The 26747-nt window shown below is 42.4% G+C and overlaps 1 protein-coding gene across 8 annotated transcripts in view; it reads right to left on the bottom strand.

The window, feature by feature from the left end:
- The window catches only part of LOC126356058 (F-actin-uncapping protein LRRC16A), a 488103-nt gene that overhangs the window by 102908 nt on the left and 358448 nt on the right, over positions 1 to 26747 (bottom strand). For 5 of the 8 annotated variants that reach the window (XM_050006754.1, XM_050006752.1, XM_050006757.1 and 2 more), the window contains 3 exons: positions 16534 to 16621; positions 599 to 745; positions 175 to 195 (listed from right to left, as the gene is read on the bottom strand). In XM_050006754.1, the coding sequence (XP_049862711.1) occupies positions 175 to 195; positions 599 to 745; positions 16534 to 16621 (256 nt within the window). The remainder of the gene's footprint in view (positions 1 to 174; positions 196 to 598; positions 746 to 16533; positions 16622 to 26747) is intronic. The other 3 variants (XM_050006760.1, XM_050006755.1, XM_050006753.1) reach the window with 1 other exon arrangement.

Raw genomic sequence — 26747 nt, 5'->3', positions numbered from 1 at the left:
ATGACGCATGTCAAAAGAACCAAAGAGGTTTTGTGATTATGAAACAACATGAGAGGAAATGTAATACTTGACAAAAGTTTACAATAGTCATGCTCATCCATATATTCATGCGTGTTATCAATTGTTAAGAGATCAAATGAGTTATATACAATTTATTCCATAGCTCATACTTACGAGGTTTAAATACTCCAATTTCTGATAGAATGGTTCAGTTTAAAGTGGGAAAAATATAAAAACGTTTATTAGTGCCCAATCAACATACAGTATATTACATCAAATTTAATACATATAGTGACACATAGTTAAAAGTTGTGAGCTTCCTCAGTTTTGGAAAAATCTTGGAAACTGAGAAATCATCAAATTTCACATTTAAGGATTATGGGAAAAACTTAGCATTGTTTTTATTTCAACCATTATGCAAGAATCATGAAACAATAACACTTTATGTTCAACTGTTAGATCAACATATATAGTTCTTGTTCCTTTCATTGGAGCAGAATATATTTGTTTCTCTTTTCATTATTTGGTTTAGAATGCTAACATACCATAGTGAAACACTACAAATTTTATTTAAGTTAAAAAAAATAGGTTGACATACCATTGGTGACTGGTCCGAACGTTGGCTAATGGTGTCAGCTGTGGAGAAGGTGTCACTGGGATCATTGCGTGACGAGCCAGAACTCACACGAGACCTGGTTCTCAATACATCCGGTGTTGAGGAACGCTTTTCATTTGTATCACCAACCTGTGAACAAAACAAAAGCATGTGTCACCAACAAGTATTCATTTACATGTAGCAACCGTACAGAAATTCACAGGTTATTTTTTTCATGATAATAGAAAGTTATGATTTGAATACAAATAACCAAAGGAGTAAAGGTAACATCTCAGTGTGTAGTGTCCAGGCACTGAGTTATTGACAGATACATACATAAGACTAATCTTTCAACGATGTCCTCCAAAGGGCAGGGCAACATCTTTCTACCATCCAGTTACCTCATATTGTCTATCTGCTCTGTCTTTTGTTTCACAGTTATACACCCCACCCCCCTCTCTCTTCTTTCCTCCCTCCCTCACCCTCATTAAAAAGTAGACATAACAGTTCTCCATGCTTCAGCTTCACAAAAAATTTTATCAATGTCCACAGGTAAATGCAACAACACAAAAACACATTTGGCACAGGAAAACAAACTTGTCCCGGATCAGGAGTGGCCAAATACTATGATAATAAAGCCAAATCCAAGCATATGCCATGATTTTCACCTGAACATACATTTTAAAGATTGGATTATAAACAAAATTCAACTCCTAATAACCTTCATGTTTGCAGATGACATGGTGTAATAATTTAGATCTGTGGCCAATTTCGGTTGGCAGCCACAGGACATTCGCACTGTAAGTTACAAGGTAAAGTGCATAAATAATTTAAATAACAACAAAATCTGATATAACATATTTATTAACCTAAACATAATACTAAGTCTGTTTTACTTGTAAAAAGATGGACCCATCCTTAATTTTTTATTTTCTGCATGCACGGGAAGGGAGTTCAAAACTCCAATAAGATTGTTTCAGTGCCTTGTCAAGCATTCCCCTTGTTGCTCTTCAATCAGTATAGGAATAGAGCACTGTAACTACACCAAACCATATGAAATATAAGGTTTAACAAAATATGTTTATCTAAAACTGTTATTCATGAATATGTCAAGATTAATGTAAAAAAAATGTCATTTGCTGCACAATTTGCAAAAAGAAAAGCAAAATTTTCTTGGCTTGGAGAGAAAATACAATCCCTGCACTCAAAGAAATGACTGCTCAACAGAATGATATACAAAACACTTACAAACAATGGAAACAACAGGTTGGAATACCACCAACATCAGGAAAGGGCTAGACTGCTACTCACCATAAAAATGACCTGACGAGCTGCGGACAGGCACAATGAAAAGACTATTACATATTTACACTTCATAGCTTTCAGCCATAGATTTCTTCAGCACGCACACGCGGACGCGTGCGCACACGCACACACACAGATATTCACACAAGTGAGCACACCACATGTACACCTGACTGCTACCACTGGCAGCTCCAACTGGAATGTGTCATATTAATAGCAGTCTGTAGTGGGGCCAGAAGGGAAATGAGTAGCAGGGTATGGGTGGGAGGAGGAAAGAGTGCTGTCTGTTGGGGGTGCACAGGGGGGGGGGGGGGGGAGGAGAGGCAGGGAGTGGGAGAGTGGGAGAGAGGGAGTGGGAGAGAGGGAGGGAGTGGGGGAGTGGGAGAGAGTGAGAGAGTGAGAGGAGAGAAGGGAGGGGAATTGATGGGTTGGTACAATGTCAATGAGAGTGAGGGATTGTGGAACGGAGGAGGTGACAGAACAAAAGAATGGAGAGTTCTGGGTGGAGGGTGAGGGGATAGTAAGTTACCACATGTTGAGGCCGGAATAATTTTGGGAGGGGAGAACATGTTCTAATGATAACTCCTATCTGTGTCTTTCAGAAAAGCTTGTGGCAGAGGAGAGAATATGTCCTAATGGTAGCTCCCATCTGTGCAGTTCAGAATAGATGGTGTTGGAGGGGAGGATCCAGACTGCCTGGGTCATGAAGCAGCCACTGAAATCAGGCCTGTTACATTCAGCTGCATGGTTGTGCCACAGGGTGGAGTACTACATCTACATCTACATCACTACTCTGCAATTCACATTTAAGTGCTTGGCAGAGGGTTCATCGAACCACAATCATACTATCTCTCTACTATTCCACTCCCGAACAGTGAGCGGGAAAAACGAACACCTAAACCTTTCTGTTCGAGCTCTGATTTCTCTTATTTTATTTTGATGATCATTCCTACCTATGTAGGTTGGGCTCAACAAAATATTTTCGCATTCGGAAGAGAAAGTTGGTGACTGAAATTTCGTAAAAAGGTCTCGCCGCGACGAAAAACGTCTATGCTGTAATGACTTCCATCCTAACTCGTGTATCATATCTGCCACACTCTCTCCCCTATAACGTGATAATACAAAACGAGCTGCCCTTTTTTGCACCCTTTCGATGTCCTCTGTCAATCCCACCTGGTAAAGATCCCACACCGCGCAGCAATATTCTAACAGAGGACGAACGAGTGTAGTGTAAGCTGTCTCTTTAGTGGACTTTTTGCATCTTCTAAGTGTCCTGCCAATGAAACGCAACCTTTGGCTCGCCTTCCCAACAATATTATCTATGTGGTCTTTCCAACTGAAGTTGTTCGTAATTTTAACACCCAGGTACTTAGCTGAATTGACAGCCTTGAGAATTGTACTATTTATCGAGTAATCGAATTCCAACGGATTTCTTTTGGAACTCATGTGGATCATCTCACACTTTTCGTTATTTAGCGGCAACTGCCACCTGACACACCATACAGCAATCTTTTCTAAATCGCTTTGCAACTGATACTGGTCTTCCGATGACCTTACTAGACGGTAAATTACAGCATCATCTGCGAACAATCTAAGAGAACTGCTCAGATTGTCACCCAGGTCATTTATATAGATCAGGAACAGCAGAGGTCCCAGGACGCTCCCTGGGGAACACCTGATATCACTTCAGTTTTACTCGATGATTTGCCGTCTGTTACTACGAACTGCGACCTTCCTGACAGGAAATCACGAATCCAGTCGCACAACTGAGACGATACCCCATAGCTCCGCAGCTTGATTATAAGTCGCTCGTGAGGAACGGTGTCAAAAGCTTTCCGGAAATCTAGAAATACGGAATCAACTTGAGATCCCCTGTCGATAGCGGCCATTACTTCGTGCGAATAAAGAGCTAGCTGCGATGCACAAGAGCGATGTTTTCTGAAGCCATGCTGATTACGTGTCAATAGATCGTTCCCTTCGAGGTGATTCATAATGTTTGAATACAGTATATGCTCCAAAACCCTACTGCAGACCGACGTCAATGATGTAGGTCTGTGGTTAAATGGATTACTCCTACTACCCTTCTTGAACACTGGTGCGACCATTCATCTGGTGCACGTCTGGCTGGATGTCATACAAACATAAAATGCTGTGCGATGGTTGCAACAGAGTTTGTGGAGTACCAACTAGCTGTCCACCAGGTTGAAAGCCCACTGCCAAACTAAGGCAAAGAGCAAAGTAAGCCACAGTGTAGCATAACATGCAGCTTGCAGTAGCAGGCTAGATTTCAATGCCTGCTTTACAACCTGAGCTGAGCTATCAGGACCCCCCTTCACCCCACCCCCATCCATCCTCAACTGCGCAGGTGGGAGTTGTTCTTTCAATACATTTTCCACACTGGAAATTATCCTGGCCTCAACCTATGGTAAGCTACTGTCCCCACAACTCCCACCCAACAGTTTCTGCCCCTCAGTCCTATCACCCATCACATTCCTCCACCCTCTTTGTGTGCTGCCCTCTGCCAATGTACCTGCCTGTCCTTTCCCCTTCCCTGCTTCCCTCCTCTCCTTTTCCACTCCCCCTGCACACCCTGCCACTCAGTGCTCTTCTCTTCTTTCCTAATATTGCTGCTAAAACACAATTACAACTACGCAATCACATTAAACAATCTGCAATAACTTATGAAATGACTGAGCAGGCAAAATCTCACATACAGGCATAAACAGAAAATAAAATCGTGAAACAAGACCAGAAACTAAAGAAAACTGTTAAACACAAACCCACCCAATAGGAGGAACAGGAACCAGCATGTGAAACATACATTCTATACAAGAATTGTTAGTTCAGCTGAATTACAGTTCTCAACACAAGAAAAAGAAGTACTCCAAAAGGGACCCAAACACAATCTAAACACGTATCACACAAAAACAATAGAAAACATCATTACAGAAAGCAAATATATAATAGAATAAGAAGAACAGAAAGATACAGGAAATTTCAATGCAGAGCTAACCAAAGAATTAATAGCAGAACAATCAGACAGACGATTAGGAAGAACAAAAATAGTCTACGTGATAACAGACAACCAAGGAGGAGAAAAGAGCTAAAGACATACACAAAAAGCTATAGTCACACAATGCAATGATTATGAGGGCAGACAAGGGAAGAACATTGGTTGTCATGTATGAAAAGGACTATACATATAAAATATTAAATTTCATAAGAGAAAGCCAAATAACAAAGATAAAAATTGACCCCACCCAACGATTCCAAAGACACAAACAAAAACTACCAAAAACATCTAATCTATCCTCTAACAAAGTCAAATAAATAGAACAACACAAAAGAATCCCAGGTCACCCACACTCAGTGAGTGGTCTGTCAAAGATTCACAAGTCCAATACTTCAATGAGACCTATGATCACTTTCACAATTGTTCCAACAAACCATTTAGCCAGGTACATGCACACATTTCTACAAAAACACTACACTTATAAAAACAACAGAAGCTCGGAAAACACTAATTATCTAATCAACAATTTAAAGATACGAATTTACTCAACACAGCTACACTACTCTCATTTGACATCACATCAATATACATCCACATACCAACTAAAGAAAGACTCAAAATAATTTAAAGATAGCTAAGACAGACAAATATTGTCCCACAAATACAGACACAAGAAGACTCTACTATCCTGAAAGTTATCACAGGACAAAATTTCCAACAGGAAGGACTCTCATGGGGTCACCCATAATTGGCCTGCTGACCAACATCTTGCTTAATCACCTTGAAAACAAATTTTCTGAAGAACCAATAAAACCAAAACACTACAAAGAAATATGAGGTATGTTCAAAAAGAAACCTAACTTTTGCTGCATCAGCTTTATTGATTATTGTACAACATTTTAAGCACTGTCTCCTTTGAAATAGTCCACTCTACTGGCAACACACCATTCCCATCATTTCTTTCAGTTTTGGAATGCCTCCTGGAACACATTTTGTGGGACGACACACATCGCATTGTCTTTTATCTCCTCTACAGCTTAGAAACAACGTTCTTTCAACATCTTTTTCAGTTTAGTAAACCGGGACATGTCTGCTGGGGCTAGATCCACAGAATACGGTGGATGGGGCACTGAGGGAATGTTGCGTTTTGCTAGATAGCTGCAGACAAGGAGTGACGTATGAGCTAGTGCACTGTCATGACGCAACATCCAACTCTGGTTTTCCCACAATTCAGGCGTAGTCCTGTGCACTAGGATTCCTTGGTAGACTTCCTTGGTTATCATCCGACTATATGGCAGAAATTCATGATGGATGATGCCTTTAACGTCAAAACACACAACCAGCATCACCTCGACCTCCGACTGACTCATGTGCTTTTTTTTGGACGAGCTGACCATTTGCCCACCCACTGCGACGGATGCATATTTGTTTCTTGACTTCCGCAAGGCGTTTGACACAGTTCCCACAGTCGTTTAATGAACAAAGTAAGAGCATACGGACAATCAGATCAATTGTGTGATTGGATTGAGGAGTTCCTAGATAACAGAACGCAGCATGTCATTCTCAATGGAGAGAAGTCTTCCGAAGTAAGAGTGATTTCAGGTGTGCCGCAGGGGAGTGTCATAGGACCGTTGCTATTCACAATATACATAAATGACCTGGTGGATGACATCGGAAGTTCACTGAGGCTTTTTGCAGATGATGCTGTGGTGTATCGAGAGGTTGCAACAATGGAAAATTGTACTGAAATGCAGGAGGATCTGCAGCGAATTGAGGCATGGTTCAGAGAATGGCAATTGAATCTCAATGTAGACAAGTGTAATGTGATGCGAATACATAGAAAGATAGGTCCCTTATCATTTAGCTACAAAATAGCAGGTCAGCAACTGGAAGCAGTTAATTCCATAAATTATCTGGGAGTACTCATTAGGAGTGATTTAAAATGGAATGATCATATAAAGCTGATCGTCGGTAAAGCAGATGCCAGACTGAGATTCATTGGAAGAATCCTTAGGAAATGCAATCCGACAACAAAGGAAGTAGGTTACAGTACGCTTGTTCGCCCAATGCTTGAATACTGCTCAGCAGTGTGGGATCCGCACCAGGTAGGGTTGATAGAAGAGATAGAGAAGATCCAACGGAGAGCAGCGCGCTTCGTTACAGGATCATTTAGTAATCGCGAAAGCGTTACGGAGATGATAGATAAACTCCAGTGGAAGACTCTGCAGGAGAGACGCTCAGTAGCTCGGTACGGGCTTTTGTTAAAGTTTCGAGAACATACCTTCACCGAAGAATCAAGCAGTATATTGCTCCCTCCTACGTATATCTCGCGAAGAGACCATGACGATAAAATCAAAGAGATTAGAGCCCACACAGAAGCATACCGACAATCCTTCTTTCCACGTACAATAGGAGACTGGAATAGAAGGGAGAACCGATAGAGGTACTCAGGGTACCCTCCGCCACACACCATCAGGTGGCTTGCGGAGTATGGATGTAGATGTAGATGTAGATAGCTGTAAACCCACGTCTCATTGCCTGTTATGATGTTCTTAAGGAAATTTTCATTGTCATTAACAGCAGCAAGCAGTTTCACACACATTCCAACACAGATCTGTTTCTAGTCTTCAGTCAACAAATGCAGTACGAATTTTGCACTGACACAATGCGACTCTTGTTTTTCACACAAAATTTGATGACAGGATCCTACGCTGATGCCCACTTCCTCAGCAACTTCCCAAACAGTTAAACAATGATATCCACGAATTGCAGTACAAACAATATCCACTTGGTCATCATCCATTGATGTGGAAGGGTGTCCAGGCTTGGAATCACAGACCGACATTCCGCCCTGTTGAAAACTCACAGCATTGTGTGCGTCTCACACAATCCTCTCCCATATACTTGCCTAAGTACCTGAAATGTCTCTGTGAATGTTTTGCCAAGTTTGTATTGTAGCAGAATTTCTCTCTCTCTCTCTCTCTCTCTCTCTCTCTCTCTCTCTCTCTCTCTCTCTCTCTGTCTGTGTGTGTGTGTGTGTGTGTGTGTGTGTGTGTTGTTCAAGCTCCTCCACTGGAAACTGTCAAGCAGTTTGGAAACTGTCAAGCAGTTTGGAAACTGTCAAGCAGTTTGGAAACTGTCAAGCAGTTTGGAAACTGTCAAGCAGTTTGGAAACTGTCAAGCAGTTTGGAAACTGTCAAGCAGTTTGGAAACTGTCAAGCAGTTTGGAAACTGTCAAGCAGTTTGGAAACTGTCAAGCAGTTTGGAAACTGTCAAGCAGTTTGGAAACTGTCAAGCAGTTTGGAAACTGTCAAGCAGTTTGGAAACTGTCAGCAGTTTGGAAACTGTCAGCAGTTTGGAAACTGTCAGCAGTTTGGAAACTGTCAGCAGTTTGGAAACTGTCAGCAGTTTGGAAACTGTCAGCAGTTTGGAAACTGTCAGCAGTTTGGAAACTGTCAGCAGTTTGGAAACTGTCAGCAGTTTGGAAACTGTCAGCAGTTTGGAAACTGTCAGCAGTTTGGAAACTGTCAGCAGTTTGGAAACTGTCAGCAGTTTGGAAACTGTCAGCAGTTTGGAAACTGTCAGCAGTTTGGAAACTGTCAGCAGTTTGGAAACTGTCAGCAGTTTGGAAACTGTCAGCAGTTTGGAAACTGTCAGCAGTTTGGAAACTGTCAGCAGTTTGGAAACTGTCAGCAGTTTGGAAACTGTCAGCAGTTTGGAAACTGTCAGCAGTTTGGAAACTGTCAGCAGTTTGGAAACTGTCAGCAGTTTGGAAACTGTCAGCAGTTTGGAAACTGTCAGCAGTTTGGAAACTGTCAGCAGTTTGGAAACTGTCAGCAGTTTGGAAACTGTCAGCAGTTTGGAAACTGTCAGCAGTTTGGAAACTGTCAGCAGTTTGGAAACTGTCAGCAGTTTGGAAACTGTCAGCAGTTTGGAAACTGTCAGCAGTTTGGAAACTGTCAGCAGTTTGGAAACTGTCAGCAGTTTGGAAACTGTCAGCAGTTTGGAAACTGTCAGCAGTTTGGAAACTGTCAGCAGTTTGGAAACTGTCAGCAGTTTGGAAACTGTCAGCAGTTTGGAAACTGTCAGCAGTTTGGAAACTGTCAGCAGTTTGGAAACTGTCAGCAGTTTGGAAACTGTCAGCAGTTTGGAAACTGTCAGCAGTTTGGAAACTGTCAGCAGTTTGGAAACTGTCAGCAGTTTGGAAACTGTCAGAAGTTTGGAAACTGTCAGAAGTTTGGATACTGTCAGAAGTTTGGATACTGTCAGAAGTTTGGAAACTGTCAGAAGTTTGGAAACTGTCAGAAGTTTGGAAACTGTCAGAAGTTTGTCCTACTTGATTAACATAACATGACCATATTATTTTACGGAGCTAGTTAACTTAGAAGTTTTAAAAATATGTAATTTTATCTCATTCAAATAATAAACTAAATCTGGAGGGTACTCAAGGTAAAATGTTACACAGCTTAATCGTTTTCTGCAAATTCATAAAGATTACAAAATACAGGGCTTTGCAGAACAAAATAAAGACTGCTCACATTAGTATGGAGCTATCGGTCATGGCGTATTAGGGCACAACTATTTTTTTTATTTTAGATGTGCTTCCTCCTGCTCCAACAATTTTCAGCTTACTTGATCAACTCGGCAGTGCGTGAGATGTTTACTACAGATGTCTTCTTGTGAACAGCTGGATGGGGAAAACATCAAAGTTCCTGCATAGCCTCATATTGAATGACCAGCTCCCTACCTAGAAAGCAAGTACCACTAACTGAATGTATTTGGTCCACAATCAAATTTACAGCTTCGACCTCATGTTTTTTTCTCTACAGTACATTTTCAGATGGAGCACAGGAGCACGTTTGTAGCTGCCACCAAAATAACTGATTCTGATGAAATGTGTTCTCATCATATGGAATCAATTGAAGGTTGGTTGTGGGGTTGGAAGACTAGGCAATGATTGTGTGCTAAAACACTAAACAGCCAAGAAACTGGTACACCTGCCTCGTATCGTGTAGGGCCCCCACGAACATGCTAAAGTGCAACAACATGACGTGGCATGGACTCAACTAATGTCTGAAGTAGTTCTGGAGGGAACTAACACCATGAATTCTGCAAGGCTGTCCATAAAACCATAACAGTATGAAGGGATGGAGATCTCTTCTGAAGAGTACATTGCACGGCATCCCAGATATGCTCAGTAACATTCATGTCTGGTGAGTTTGGTGGCCAGAAGATGTGTTTAAACTCAAAACAATGTTCCTGGTGCCACTCTGTAGCAATTCTGGATGAGTGATGTGTCACACTGTCCTCCTATAATTTCATTAGTCTATCAGAATGCACAATGGACATGAATGGATACAGTTGATGAGACAGGATGCTTACATAAAGGATCCCATATCACTGCAACTGCACACGCCCCACACCATTACAGAGCCTCCACCAGCTTGAACAGCCCCCTGCTGACATGCAGGATCCATGGATTCATGAGATCCATCTGTTCGATATAATTTGAAATGAGGCTCTTCTGTCCAGACGAGATGTTTCCAGTCAACAGTACAATGTCAGTGTTGATGGACCCTGGCGAGGCAAAATGCTTTGTGTCATGCAGTCATCAAATGATTCACACGCTGACACTTGTTGCTGGCCCAGCATTGAAATCTGCAACAATTTGCAGAAGAGTCTAAATTATGTCATGTTGAACAGTTCTCTCCAGTTTTCATTGGCCCTGTTCTTGAGGATCTTTCTCCAACGGCAGTGATTTGATGTTTTACTGGATTCCTGATACTCACGGTACCTTTTACATCTCCATCTACATGATTACTCTGCAATTCACATTTAAGTGCTTGGCAGAGGGTTCATCGAACCACAATCACACTATCTCGCTACCATTCCACTCCCGAACAGCGAGCGGGAAAAACAAACACCTAAACCTTTCTGTTCGAGCTCTGATTTCTCTTATTTTATTTTGACGACCACTCCTACCTATGTAGGTTGGGCTCACCAAAATATTTTTGCATTCGGAAGAGAAAGTTGGTGACTGAAATTTCGTAAATAGATCTCGCCGCGATGAAAAAGTCTTTGCTTTAATGACTTCCATCTGAACTCGCGTATCATATCTGCCACACTCTCTCCCCTATTACGTGATAATACAAAATGAGCTGCCCTTTTTTGCACCCTTTCGATGTCACCCATCAATCCCACCTGGCAAGGAACCCCACTGCGCAGCAATATTCTAACAGAGGACGAACGAGTGTAGTGTAAGCTGTCTCTTTAGTGGACTTGTTGCATCTTCTAAGTGTCCTGCCAATGAAACGCAACCTTTGGCTCGCCTTCCCAACAATATTATCTATGTGGTCTTTCCAACTGAAGTTGTTCGTAATTTTAACACCCAGGTACTTAGCTGAATTGACAGCCTTGAGAATTGTACTATTTATCGAGTAATCGAATTCCAACGGATTTCTTTTGGAACTCATGTGGATCACCTCACACTTTTCGTTATTTAGCGTCAACTGCCACCTGCCACACCATACAGCAATCTTTTATAAATCGCTTTGCAACTGATACTGGTCTTCCGATGACCTTACTAGACGGTAAATTACAGCATCATCTGCGAACAACCTAAGAGAACTGCTCAGATTGTCACCCAGGTCATTTATATAGAACAGGAACAGCAGAGGTCCCAGGACACTTCCCTGGGGAACCCTTGATATCACTTCAGTCTTACTCGATGATTTGCTATCTATTATTACGAACTGCGACCTGCGACCTTCCTGACAGGAAATCATAAATCCAGTAGCACTTCTTAGACTATACCCCATAGGCTCGCAGCTTGTGTAGGAGTTGCTTGCGAGGAACGGTGTCAAAAGCTTTCCGGAAATCTAGAAATACGGAATCATATTGAGATCCCCTGTCAATAGCGGCCATTACTTCGTGCGAATAAAGAGCTAGCTGCATTGCACAAGAACGATGTTTTCTGAAACCATGCTGATTACGTATCAATAGGTCGTTCCCTTCGAGGTGATTCATAATGTATGAATACATTATATGCTCCAAAACCCTACGGCAAACCAATGTCAATGATATAGATCTGTAGTTTGATGGATTACTCCTACTAACCTTCTTAAACACTGGTGCGACCTGCGCAATTTTCCAATCTGTAGGTACAGATCTATCGGTGAGCGAGTGGTTGTATACGATTGCTAAGTAGGGAGCTATTGCATCAGTGTAATCTGAAAGGAACCTAATCGGTATACAATCTGGACCTGAAGACCTGCCCGTATCAAGTGATTTGAGTTGCTTCACAAACCCTAAGGTATCTACTTCTAAGAAACTCATGCTACCAGCTGTTCGTGTTTCAAATTCTGGAATATTCCATTCGTCTTCCATGGTGAAGGAATTTCGTAAAACTGAGTTCAATAACTTCGCTTTATCTGCACAGTCGTCGGTTACAGTACCATCGGCACTGCGCAGAGAAGGTATTGACTGCGTCTTGCTGCTTGTGTACTTTACATACGACCAGAATTTCTTTGGATTTTCTACCAAATTTTGAGACTGTTTCGTTGTGGAAGCTATTAAAGGCATCTCGCATTGAAGTCCGTGCCAAATTTCGCGCATCTATAAATTTTAGCCAATCTTCGGGATTTCGCGTTCTTCTGAACTTCGCATGCTTTTTCCGTTGCCTCTGCAACAGTGTTCGGACCTGTTTTGTGTACCATGGGGGATCAGTTCCATCTCTTACCAATTTATGAGGTATGAATCTCTCAATTGCTGTTGCTACTATATCTTTGAATTTGAGCCACATCTCCTCTACATTTGCATAGTCAGTTTGGAAGGAATGGAGACTGTCTCTTAGAAAGGCTTCTAGTGACACTTTATCCCCTTTTTTAAATAAAGTTACTTTGCGTTTGTTTCTGGTGGATTTGGAAGAAACAGTACTGAGCCTAGCTACTACAACCTTGTGATCACTAATCCCTGTATCAGTCATGATGCTCTCTATTAGCTCTGGATTGTTTGTGGCTAAGAGGTCAAGTGTGTTTTCGCAACCATTTACAATTTGTGTGGGTTCGTGGACTAACTGCTCGAAATAATTTTTGGAGAAAGCATTTAGGACAATCTCTGAAGATGTTTTCTGAACTACCCCCAGTTTTGAACAAGTATTTTTGCCAGCATATCGAGGGAAGGTTGAAGTCCCCACCAACTATAACCGTATGAGTGGGGTATTTATTTGTTACGAGTCTCCAATTTTCTCTGAACTGTTCAGCAACTACACTCCTGGAAATTGAAATAAGAACACCGTGAATTCATTGTCCCAGGAAGGGGAAACTTTATTGACACATTCCTGGGGTCAGATACATCACATGATCACACTGACAGAACCACAGGCACATAGACACAGGCAACAGAACATGCACAATGTCGGCACTAGTACAGTGTATATCCACCTTTCGCAGCAATGCAGGCTGCTATTCTCCCATGGAGACGATCGTAGAGATGCTGGATGTAGTCCTGTGGACCAGCTTGCCATGCCATTTCCACCTGGCGCCTCAGTTGGACCAGCGTTCGTGCTGGACGTGCAGACCGCGTGAGACGACGCTTCATCCAGTCCCAAACATGCTCAATGGGGGACACATCCGGAGATCTTGCTGGCCAGGGTAGTTGACTTACACCTTCTAGAGCACGTTGGGTGGCATGGGATACATGCGGACGTGCATCGTCCTGTTGGAACAGCAAGTTCCCTTGCCGGTCTAGGAATGGTAGAACGATGGGTTCGATGACGGTTTGGATGTACCGTGCACTATTCAGTGTCCCCTCGACGATCACCAGAGGTGTACAGCCAGTGTAGGAGATCGCTCCCCACACTATGATGCCGGGTGTTGGCCCTGTGTGCCTCGGTCGTATGCAGTCCTGATTGTGGCGCTCACCTGCACGGCGCCAAACACGCATACGACCATCATTGGCACCAAGGCAGAAGCGACTCTCATCGCTGAAGACGACACGTCTCCATTCGTCCCTCTATTCACGCCTGTCGCGACACCACTGGAGGCGGGCTGCACGATGTTGGGGCATGAGTGGAAGACGGCCTAACGGTGTGCGGGACCGTAGCCCAGCTTCATGGAGACGGTTGCGAATGGTCCTCACCGATACCCCAGGAGCAACAGTGTCCCTAATTTGCTGGGAAGTGGAGGTGCGGTCCCCTACGGCACTGCGTAGGATCCTACGGTCTTGGCGTGCATCCGTGCATCGCTGCGGTCCGGTCCCAGGTTGACGGGCACGTGCACCTTCCGCCGACCACTGGCGACAACATCGATGTAATGTGGAGACCTCACGCCCCACGTGTTGAGCAATTCGGCGGTACGTCCACCCGGCCTCCCGCATGCCCTTTATACGCTCTCGCTCAAAGTCCGTCAACTGCACATACGGTTCACGTCCACGCTGTCGCGGCATGCTACCAATGTTAAAGACTGCGATGGAGCTCCGTATGCCACGGCAAACTGGCTGACACTGACGGCGGCGGTGCACAAATGCTGCGCAGCTAGTGCCATTCGACGGCCAACACCGCGGTTCCTGGTGTGTCCGCTGTGCCGTGCGTGTGATCATTGCTTGTACAGCCCTCTCGCAGTGTCCGGAGCAAGTATGGTGGGTCTGACACACCGGTGTCAATGTGTTCTTTTTTCCATTTCCAGGAGTGTATATCATCGAAGTCTGGGGGTCAGTAGAAGGAGCCAATTATTAACTTAGTTTGGCTGTTAAGTATAACCTCCACCCATACCAATTCGCACGGACTATCTACTTAGACTTCACTACAACATAAACCACTACTGACAGACACAAACGCTCCACCACCAATTCTGTCTAATCTATATTTCCCGAACACCTTCATGAAATTGTCGTATGTAAAATGCCCACTTCATCACTATCTCGGAGATGCTGTGTCCCATCGCTCATGCACCGACTATAACACCATGTTCAAACTCACTTAAGTCCTTGATAATTTGCCATTCTAGCAGCAATAACCAATCTAACAACTGTGTCAGACACTTGTTGCCTTGTATAGGCGTTACTGACGGCAGTGCTGTGTTCAACCTGTTTACATATCCCTGTACTTGAATACGCTTGCCTATACCAGTTTCTTTGCTGCTTCAGTGTATGTGATAACACACAGTTCCCTAATAAAGTGTGCTATCTAGTACCTCTTGTATTAAGTCATATTTCATTAGATATCTCACAGTCAATTGGTCCCAGTGTCCTCAGAAATGGAGAGGAAAATGTAAACATTCATTGTGCCAACTATAGACTTCCTTTAAGCAGAATCCAGATAACTCAGTGTTATTGTAACATAGCAAGAGAACAAGAAAGACTGCTGCTTGTGCTGCTGCTGCTACTACTACTACTGATGATGATGATGATGATAATGATAATAACAATAATAATAATAATAATAATAATAATAATAACAATAATAATAATACAAAACACACTGACTCATCCAATAAACCTTAACTGGCACAACTTCCAAAGTCAAGTTCAGCTGAGAAATCTTCCAACCATTCCTCATCAAAACCAGCATCTGACAAGGTGATAAGACTACTACTCTTCAACACTGTTCTCGGTAAGGTCATCAAAGAATGGGAAAAGGAAGTGAAAAAACAAAAACAGCTGGAGACCCATCACGATACGAAAAAAAACGGGATAAAATCAATGTCACATGTTTAGCCTTCACTGGCAACCTTGCAATCCTCTCGGAGGATGAACAAACAACAATTTGTCAGATCAAAGTGCTCAAAGAATGTGCTGAAAAAGATGGGCTCCAAGTCTCTTTCACAAAAACAGAATTTATGGCTACAAAATAGAAAATTTAATTACAGTATACTGCACAATAAACAGAGTCAATCACTTTAAATACTTGGGCAAAATCATCGAACCCACTGGAACAGAAAGATTAGCCCAAAAAGCAGGTGAAGTCAAAATACAAAAAGCGTACGGGAAAATTGCAAACTCTACAACAAAAGGTGCATGAATTTCAAAACAAAAAATAGATGTTATGTGACTGTCATCAAACCCAAAGGGATCGTGACTACATCAAAAAAGTTGAAAGTAAAATCATTCGCAAAATCCTGTGTCCAAAGGTCACAGACAAAGAATATAGACACAATCAAACACAACAACAGAAAAATACACAAACACTGAAACACTTACGCAAATGACGACGGAAGTTCTATGGACCCATCATGAGAGCGAATGACAACAGGTTAACACAGAAAATTCTAATGTACTTACAGAAACTAAAAGTGACAACACTTTGGATCAAACAAGTTCAAACTGATCTCAAAAATGCCAACATCACATCCGCAGACATTACACATTGAAAAATCTTCAGACAGAAGATCCACTGCTGGGTGGTTGCACCAGAAGAAAAACCCAAAAGATCTACAGGAAAATGGATGGACAAGTGACAAGCTAAACATAGCAAGAGGATGAAACAATTCTGGAAGGGTAAGAAAAGTGGCAACCGCAGATCGTAGTTCACTTTGTGCGATAGTCTATGCGTCTAACCAATTTAAATAAATAATACAAAATCTCTATTTGGATTTTGTAAGGACTACTTAGAATACTGTCTCACCAGTGCTTTGTAACTCCTCGACAGTGATTCTATGACTTCATCTGTAATGCGGTCTGACACACGGGCAGCCACAGCCAAATTCAATTCACTGGAAGAGAAAGCCATATTAAAATAACTTAGCACACAAAAGAATGGTATGTGTCTTTCAGTAGCTTAGTGCATACATCATGTCAGCAATATCACAATGAAATGATTCAATTATGCTTCACAAATCTTTATTAATAGTATCAATCAAATATGCACAGTGTAATAAAAAATTAACACAAGAGCATACAATTCCTTGGAATATTTGAAGGTCAAACTAATAATCTATAATACTCCAACCTTTGCACCTTACTGTTTCAGTGGTTTCGTAGCACTATAGTGGCATACAAGAGAAGAACTATTTATATGCAATATTTTTTTTATAGCTCACATTTTAGCTAAGTGGTAAATAGTTTGTTCTTGTAATATGTAGGGCAGTAAACATAGCCAATTACACAGGTTACAACACTTCAAATGAGAGAAGTATAGAATAAAAAATGAAATAAAAGAGTTCCTTTAAATACAATAATGGAAAATACAGGATATATTTACATATGTATATAAATAAGAAGAATGTTACTGCTCACTAAATGAGACAAGCACAAAAAAGGCAAACATGATGTTACACACACACATACACACACACACACACACACACACACACAAACAAAATCTGCCACTGTTCTTTTCTGAACCTAACACTTGACTAAAATACGTGGTGAACCTTGATGTGATGGGTGGTGTAGAAATGAATGGGGCGATAAGGAGGAGGGGAGAAATGGGATGGATAGGGGCTACAAAAGATTGTGCTGAAATGGAGTAAGTAGCTAAATGCGGGTGGAGACAGAGTTGGGAATGTGAGAAGGAACATGGAGAAAAAGTGAGAGGGGCAAATACTGGGGGAAGCAAACAGAACATATTAAATAAACAGGTGACAGGAACGATTTCAAAGATAAAGTTGGGGTGGAACAAAAAGAGAGATATGGGGAACAAGAGCCAGTCTGAGGACAACAGGGTGGAAACAGGAAGTTGAGAGACAGGTATCAGAGGGAGAATAGGAACAAGAGACATTTTTCAAGTACAGTGCTCACCAACACAATTCAGAAGACCTGTGATGGTGGGGGAAATTCAAATGGTACACGATGAGAAATTGTCATTGTATTGAGCAACATTCTCAATCAAGAATGTTACCATTTATGTGATTGAACACTCATAATAACATAGAAGGCTCTGTAGTGGTTGCAGGAAAGCTAATGTATAATGTGTCTGTTTATAAATACTGCACTGTTTTTGAAGGAGTATGAAATGCCAGTGTCTAGGTTTTAAGCAACTAGTTGAATTACTTGCTTATGAACAGGTTTGACTCAGGCCCATCTTTTACTCAATAATTACTACCCTCTTCCACCAACATAGAAGGTAGAAGTCAGTCTTTGCTAAACAGTCTCACAATAATATGTTGAAAAGTGTCATAGTTTGTTACTGATCGAGTTCAGTTTGTCTAAGACTACATAAAAAACAACAAAAATAGATTAAGTGCAAAGGTATGACAGGTCATCACACTATTTTATCAGTCAGCAGGTATGTTAGCAGTATAATATCACATAGATACAAAGTTAAGTTATACAGTTCTCAGACTGAGATTGAAAGACAGAGTAAAAAGACACTTAGTTTCTAATGCATATCCCTTTTACATCAATGAACTTTAAACACAGTTAGTTTTTGTAATTACTGGAATGCACGGTCTGTCATAGTATCTAGACAGTATACCATAAAGTTCTCGCAGCAAATAAATAAAAAACGTTTCTGTAAACAGTCTGCATGTTACAAGAAAATGCTCCAAAACCCTCATTTTTACAATTACCATAACACCTTTCTGGGCAGGCACATAGTCAGAATTTATTTTCACTCCCTTCTAAGATATTTACTCATCCAGTTGATCCAAACAACTTGCGTAGCAGAGGCTATCAGTTTTTGTGTCACCCTTTGTGAGGTAATAACACTTTCCACGACATGGTTTGGAGCAGTGTCACTGGTCTGCCCATAGTTAGATTGTGTATCATTTCTGACTGTAGAAGGTAGACACACATCCAATCTACATAATACATCTTCGGAAAAAAATCGGTTAGGCTATTTTTGGAACTGTCCAAATACTGGCAAGAAATCTGTTTTCAAATTTGCTATTGTTAAGCATTCAACATACACTGTACACACTGTAACCACACCTTATCATAACTTGCATAAAATGCAACAATTGCAAAATCAGAAACGCAATTGCAAAATTTTTCTCATTGTGCACTTATTGTAAGGCTGGTGCCCTCTTTCCTGCAATAGGGAACTACGGCTAATGCTGTTTCAGTAAATGATAAGATTGGCAATCTTACTTTTGTTTATTCAAATTCATGAAATCAAGCAAGTTAATCATCTTATTCACTCTCACTTACTTAAAACAATGGGTTTAGTTCAAAAAGGATTCTCAATCAAATTAGCCCCCAAGGCCAATTATTATAATGTTCTCAGTGCTAACTTTGATTAATAAATTAACCTTCATAAAGAAGCCAGTATTCTTGCAGATTTACTACAAATCACTAGAATGTTCTTGGCACATAAAAAATAATTAACTAAAATAATTTCTGTCCACTAATTACTACCATAGTGTGAGTAGTCGATAATTGTCCACTGTCAGGAATGGTTGGTTGGTTGATTTGAGGGAGGGCCAGTGAGGTCATCGGTCCCATAAGCTATAATGGTGGAAATCAAGGGAGGAAGAACACTAACAGCACAGTTCAGTCATAGGGAAGGCATAACATGCAAACAAAGAGTGAAAAGGGACATCTGGGCAGTAGGACGAGGAAAGTACAGGAGAGGGATGGATGGAAACATGGAGAGCAGGGGTGTCCCAGAAATGGTATGCGCGGTGGGGCACCAGCACTGCCACTGACCCATCTCGACAGCCACACTATACCCTAACATTATCACGATACAATGAGGACAACACTAGGGGAAGAAGACACAAGAGAAGGGGAAATACAACAGCGCCATAAACTAGACAAAATGAAGGGAAAGGGGGGAAGAACCTGGCCAGTGTGAAGGGAAAGTCGAGGCCTCCACAATCACTGCCTATACTAACTGAGGGATGCAAATTCCAGAGGAAAATTCAACAGTTTGTACCTGAAAGTATAAACCACTATCATGAAGAAAACAAAGGACACACGTTAACCATGCAAGCGCCGTTCGCTGACACCCGAGACAAGGGAGGTGGGAGGGCATGTTTAGTACAAAGGGTATAAACCATGGGTCAACCTAGTATTGCCAATATGAAGAGGATGTTATATTCCTGCCAGGAGAGGCAGAGGGAAGAATGCCACATCGTGTGAGTCTCCTGGGTGGTGCGAAGTTTATTAGACATATGATCAGGAAACCAAGATCAGCGACGAAGTCACAGTTGGCACAGATCAAGGGATGGCAGAAAAAATATAGCAATAGCCTAAAGGCCACTCATTGGGTCTATACATAACAGAATTTGGGGATGGGGGATGAGTGGTTCGTGAGAGAACATGGGGAAAAGTAAACATTGGGGAGACGGAAGTCCGAAGTGTAGGCACCAAGTTGTTGATGACCCTCTGTTGCGAAAAGAATAGAATAGGAGGGATGAGCAGGCAAAGAATGGGATAGTGATGGCATAGGAAATCAGGAGCTGGGAATGGTGAATCTAAAGAGAAGGGATTCCAGCATCAACCAGAGGACGATCGACAGGCCTAGTGAGAAAGACACTGGTGGATAACATGAAAGTGAACCAGATCCAACAGGAGCAGCGCGGAAGGGGAGCTGATCCTTAAACTTAACAACTACAGTCCACATGAGAACTAATGCTTAGTAAAGGCACAGAAGGGTCGAATGATCAGAGCCCCAAGAAGTGTGGGCAAGGAAGTGAAGAACACTGCATTTACACAATCAACCTTCAGACGGGGCAACCAAGTATACTTGTTGTCAAAAATAAGACCCAATAAATGGAACTGGGGGACCCCTGTCCAGGAGGTAGAGCTCTGGATCAGGACGGGCCATAGTATGCTGACAGAAATGCACCAACCGTCACTTAAGGGGAGAGAACTGAAAACTGTGAGAGTATGTCCATGTAGAAGAACGCCTGATAGCACGTTTTGACTGTCATTCCGCAGAGGCCATTGAGTGGTAGTTAGCCCGAATATAGAACTCATTCGAATACGGAGCAGGGGTGACCCACACTCCAGCAGAGGCTGCAAGTCCACTAATAGCGGGGTTGAGAAGACTTAGTAAGGAGCTGAAAACAGTGCCAACCCAGAATCTAAATGACAGGAACTGGTGGACAAAGAAGAATGTGATGGTGCCAAGCTGTGTCATAGGCCTTACGAAGATCGAACGAAACTGGGACAAGATGTTAGGAATCATGGACCCAACTGAGACTAAGAGCCACCATCTGCTCTAGTAACTTGCAGGGGACACTTGTCAGACTGATGGGCCAGTAACTAGCAAGGGACAACAGATCCTTGCTGGGCTTGAGGACAGGAACCATGGTACTGTCTCTCCACTGAGAGGGGAAAATCACTTGAAACCAAACACTATTAAACACATGGAGGAGATACTGGTGCTGTGGAGGACTGAGATGCTGACACAGCTGGTTATAAATGAGGGTAAGGAACTGAATCGTGGGAAGAAGAGAGGGCCAGAAGAAGCTCCCATTCAGTAAAAGGTTCATTGTAAGGTTCCATCTGACAAGTGTGAAATATAAGCCGATAGCTTCAGCCGGCTGTTTCTGGAGGAGGAAGGCAGCTGGGTAGCAGGCTGATGCTGTCGGAAAATGGATTGCAAGGTGATCTGCTGGAACTGATGGATCTGTACAAACACCACTTAGAAGGGAAAGGCCAGAATGGAAGACCGCCGCTGACAGCCTTGGAGAGTGCGGAGTGTATCACAAGAACACAGATAAGAGACAAAGTGCTCCCAACACATCCATTTGCTCTGTTTGATTAAGTAACAAGCTTCGGCAAGAAGACGTTTCTAGGTAAAAAGACTGGCAGAGAACAGGTGCCACTTACGATGATACAAGGCGTGAGACAATTACGAATAGTAGTGGCAACGGCCATGCTCCACCACAGAGCTGGCCGATAGCAAACTAGGACTGTCAAGTGGGGAACGGAAATGCTAGTGGTGCTGATTATCTTACTGGACATAATGAGGAGGTATTGGTTGGTTGGTTTTGGGGAAGGAGACCAGACAGCAAGGTCATCGGTCTCATCAGATTAGGGAAGGAAGTCGGCTGTGCCATTTGAAAGGAACCATCTCAGCATTTGATTGGAGCGATTTGGGGAAATCCCAGAAAAGCTAAATCAGGATGGCCGGATGCGGGATTGAACCGTCGTCCTCCCGAATGCGAGTCCAGTGTCTAACCACTGCGCCACCTAGCTCGGTCTTACTGGACAGATCACGGACAATTTCATCAATACAAGCTTACAAAAAATGCAGAAACACAACCTGGGATGTATATAGAGGCCAAACGGCACAATTAAAAGCCCTGCGGGGAAGCCTGGTCAGCAGAAGGCAGGAAGAAAATGAGAGAATCACTATCACAAAGGTCATCATGTGGTGACCTGTGTGAGAGAGGAAGAAGGGGAGGGTGAGGGGAAGAGAGTAAAAGATCAATTGCAAAAAAAGTGCCATAGGTGGCACTAAAATGAGTAGGGAAACCATCAATAACAAGCCGAAGGTCATGGTACACTAGGAATTGGCCAACGAGGAGCTCCTGACTAGATGAGGAAGCACTGCCCCACAAATAGTGATGGGCACTAAAACATATAATGACGTGGAATGGAGAGGGGAGTTTGCTGAAGGAGGGCAATTAGGACAGCAGATGTGGGTCGCAAACCATGATAGAGATTGCAGACTAGACTGCAGAGTCCAAGTGGATCTAAATGGCAACCATTTCCAAAATGGTGTATGAAGTGGGATCTATCTAATGACAATATCCGTAAGGACTAATGTGCAGACACCACTGGAAGCCCTCAGAGGGCTGACCCAGTTGCAACAGAAAGCATGGAACCCACGAAGGGTCAGTGAATGAGCATTAGTAATATGAGATTCCTCGAGAACAACACAAGCTCTCAAACAAAAGACAATAAGGGACTGCTATTCAGTTCCATTGAAAAATGGATATCCAAATGGGAGGCAAAACAGGCTGGAACGAATAATGCCATCGCACCATCCATCACTGCTGACGACATTGTGACATCCATAAAAAAGATGTCAGACTCAGGTTGCGAGGGCGGAGATGCCATCTCCAGGGCCACCAGGGAGCCTTGTCCTGGTACTTATGTTGCTCCTCCTTTTCTTTCATAGGCTCAGGAGGGCAGGGCATAGGAGGAGAGTAGGCTTCTGGAAGATCCGGAATAAAAAGAGAGTGGGCGACTATGGGGTGTGCCGACTATGCTTCCCTTGGCTGAGCTGTGGTAGCAGGAATTCCATGGAGTGGGAGTGGGAGTGGCACCCAGAAGGCAGATAAAAAGAAGTGCAGGGAAGGGGGAGAGGAGACAGACATGGGACTGTGGTAAAAGAGAGGGAGGAGGGAGAAAGGGTGTAACAGAGGCAAAACTAGAAGTCACTGATGCAGGATGAAGTCAAGTCAAATTTCTAATGAGTCTCAGTGTAAGACAAATGATCCAGGGACTTCTTGTTGATGTTGCGGTCTTCAGTCCTGAGACTGGTTTGATGCAGCTATCCATGCTACTCTATCCTGTGCTAGCTTCTTCATCTCCCAGTACCTACTGCAACCTACATCCTTCTGAATCTGCTTAGTGTATTCATCTCTTGGTCTCCCTCTACCATTTTTACCCTCCACGCTGCCCTCCAATACCAAATTGGTGATCCCTTGATGCCTCAGAACATGTCCTACCAACCGATCCCTTCTTCTGGTCAAGTTGTGCCATAAACTTCTCTTCTCCCCAATCCTATTCAATACTTCCTCATTAGTTATGTGATCTACCCATCTAATCTTCAGCAATCTTCTGTAGCACCACATTTCGAAAGCTTCTATTCTCTTCTTGTCCAAACTATTTATCATCCATGTCTCACTTCCATACATGGCTACACAAAATACAAATACTTTCAGAAATGACATTCTGACACTTAAATTTATACTCGATGTTACCAAATTTCTCTTCTTCAGAAACGCTTTCCTTGCCATCGCCAGTCTACATTTTATATCCTCTCTACTTCGACCATCATCAGTTATTTTGCTCCCCAAATAGCAAAACTCCTTTACTACTTTAAGTGTCTCATTTCCTAATCTAATTCCCTCAGCATCACCCAACTTTATTCGACTACATTCCATTATCCTCGTTTTGCATTTGTTGATGTTCATCTTATATCCTCCTTTCAAAACACTGTCCATTCCATTCAACTGCTCTTCCAAGTCCTTTGCTGTCTCTGACAGAATTTCAATGTCATCGGCGAATCTCAAAGTTTTTATTTCTTCTCCGTGGATTTTAGTACCTACTCCGAATTTTTCTTTTGTTTCCTTTACTGCTTGCTCAATATACAGATTGAATAACATCGGGGAGAGGCTACAAATCTGTCTTACTCCCTTCCCGACCACTGCTTCCCTTTCATACCCCACGACTCTTATAACTGCCCTCTGGTTTCTGTATAAATTGTAATTAGCCTTTCGCTCCCTGTATTTTACCAATGCCACCTTCAGAATTTGAGAGCGAGTATTCCAGTCACCATTGTCAAAAGCTTTCTCTAAGTCTACAAATGCTAGAAACGTAGGTTTGCCTTTCCTTTATCTTTCCTTCTAAGATAAGTCGTAGGGTCAGTACTGCCTCACGTGCTCCAGTGTTTCTACGGAATCTAAACTGATCTTCCCCGAGGTCGGCTTCTAATAGTTTTTCCATTCGTCTGTAAAGAATTCGTGTTAGTATATTGCAGCTGTGGCTAATTAAACTGATTGTTCGGTAATTTTCACATCTGTCAACACATGCTTTCTTTGGGATTGGAATTATTATATTCTTCTTGAAGTCTAAGTGTATTTTGCCTGTTTCATACATCTTGCTCACCAGATGGTAGAGTTTTGTAAGGACTGGCTCTCCCGAGGCCGTCAGTAGTGCCAATGGAATGTTCTCTACTCCTTGTTTCGACTAGGGTCTTTCACTGCTCTGTCAATCTCTTCACGCAGTATCATATCTCCCATTTCATTTTCATCTACATCCTCTTCCATTTCCATAATATTGTCCTCAAGTACATCGCCCTTGTATAAACCTTCTATATACTCCTTCCACCTTTCTGCTTTCCCTTCTTTGCTTAGAACTGGGTTGCCATCTGAGCTCTTGATATTCACACAAGTGTTTCTCTTTTCTCCAAAGGTCTCTTTAATTTTACTGTAGGCAGTATCTATCTTACCCCTAGTGAGATAAGCCTCTACATCCTTTCATTTGTCATCTAGCCATCCCTGCTTAGCCATTTTGCACTTCCTGTCGATCTCATTTTTGAGACATTTGTATTCCTTTTTGCCTGCTTCATTTACCACATTTTTATATTTTCTACTTTCATCAATTAAATTCAATATTTCTTCTGTTGCCCAAGCATTTCTACTAGCCCTTGCCTTTTTACCTACTTGATCCTCTGCTGCCTTCACTACTTCATCTCTCAAAGCTACCCATTCTTCTTCTACTGTATTTCTTTTCCCCATTTCTGTCAACTGTTCCCTTATGCTCTCCCTGAAACTCTGTACAACCTCTGGTTCTTTCAGTTTATCCAGGCCCCATCTCCTTAAATTTCCACCTTTTTGCAGTTTTTTCAGTTTTAATCTACAGGTCATAACCAATAGATTGTGGTCAGAGTCCACATCTGCCCCTGGAAATGTCTTACAATTTAAAACATGATTCCTAAATCTGTCTTACCATTATATAATCTACCTGATAACTTTTAGTATCTCCAGGGTTCTTCCATGTATACAACCTTCTTTCATGATTCTTAAACCAAGTGTTAGCTATGATTAAGTTATGCTCTGTGCAAAACTACCAGGTGGCTTCCTCTTTCATTTCTTAACACCAATCCATATTCACCTACTATGTTTCCTTCTCTCCCTTTTCCTACTCTCGAATTCCAGTCACCCATGACTATTAAATTTTCGTCACCCTTCACTACGTGAATAATTTCTTTTATCTCATCATACATTTCTTCAATTTCATCATCATCTGTAGAGCTAGTTGGCATGTAAACTTGTACTACTGTAGTAGGTGTGGGCTTTGTGTCTATCTTGGCCACAATAATGTGTTCACTATGCTGTTTGTAGTAGCTTACCCGCACTCCTATTTTTGTATTCATTATTAAACCAACTCCTGCATTACCCCTATTTGATTTTGTGTTTATAACCCTGTAGTCACCTGACCAGAAGTCTTGTTCCTCCTGCCACCGAACTTCACTAATTCCCACTATATCTAACTTTAAACTATCCATTTCCCTTTTTAATTTTTCTAACCTACCTGCCCGATTAAGGGATCTGACATTCCACACTCCGATCCGTAGAACGCCAGTTTTCTTTCTCCTGATAACAACATCCACGAGTAGTCCCCGCCCGGAGATCCGAATGGGGGACTATTTTACCTCCAGAATATTTTACCCACGAGGACGCCATCATCATTTAATCATACAGTAAAGCTGCATGCCCACGGGAAAAATTACGGCCGTAGTTTCCCCTTGCTTTCAGCCGTTCGCAGTACCAGCACAGCAAAGCCATTTTGGTTATTGTTACAAGGCCAGATCAGTCAATCATCCAGACTGTTGGCCTTGCAACTACTGAAAAGGCTGCTGCCCCTCTTCAGAAACCACACGTTTTTATACTTTTATCTTCTTTTCTTTCTTATAAGGTGAGCAATCTGGTGACCATGGAGAGTTACCGTTGTGACAATTAACATACAGGATAGTGGAACACATGGGCTGCCCTCATGGAGTGGGTGTCCATAGTCACCACACAGAGGGTCCACCATACAACAGTAAGACGTGTCTCAAATGAAAGCCCCAAAAGCATCTCACGGGCAGCGGGATGTATGGCTTCATGTCACATTAACAACACAAAACATTGACCTTCTCTGGGAGCAATGTAACCCTCTCAAAAGCCAGAATAAAGGTACCAGTACAGGTACAGTTGTCCTTATGGCCTT

The sequence above is a fragment of the Schistocerca gregaria genome, chromosome 3 (genome assembly GCF_023897955.1).
Source record: "Schistocerca gregaria isolate iqSchGreg1 chromosome 3, iqSchGreg1.2, whole genome shotgun sequence".
In the NCBI taxonomy this organism is placed as follows: domain Eukaryota; kingdom Metazoa; phylum Arthropoda; class Insecta; order Orthoptera; family Acrididae; genus Schistocerca; species Schistocerca gregaria.
Note: the sequence above shows the minus strand (reverse complement) of the source record. Positions and strands in the feature narration are given on the sequence as shown.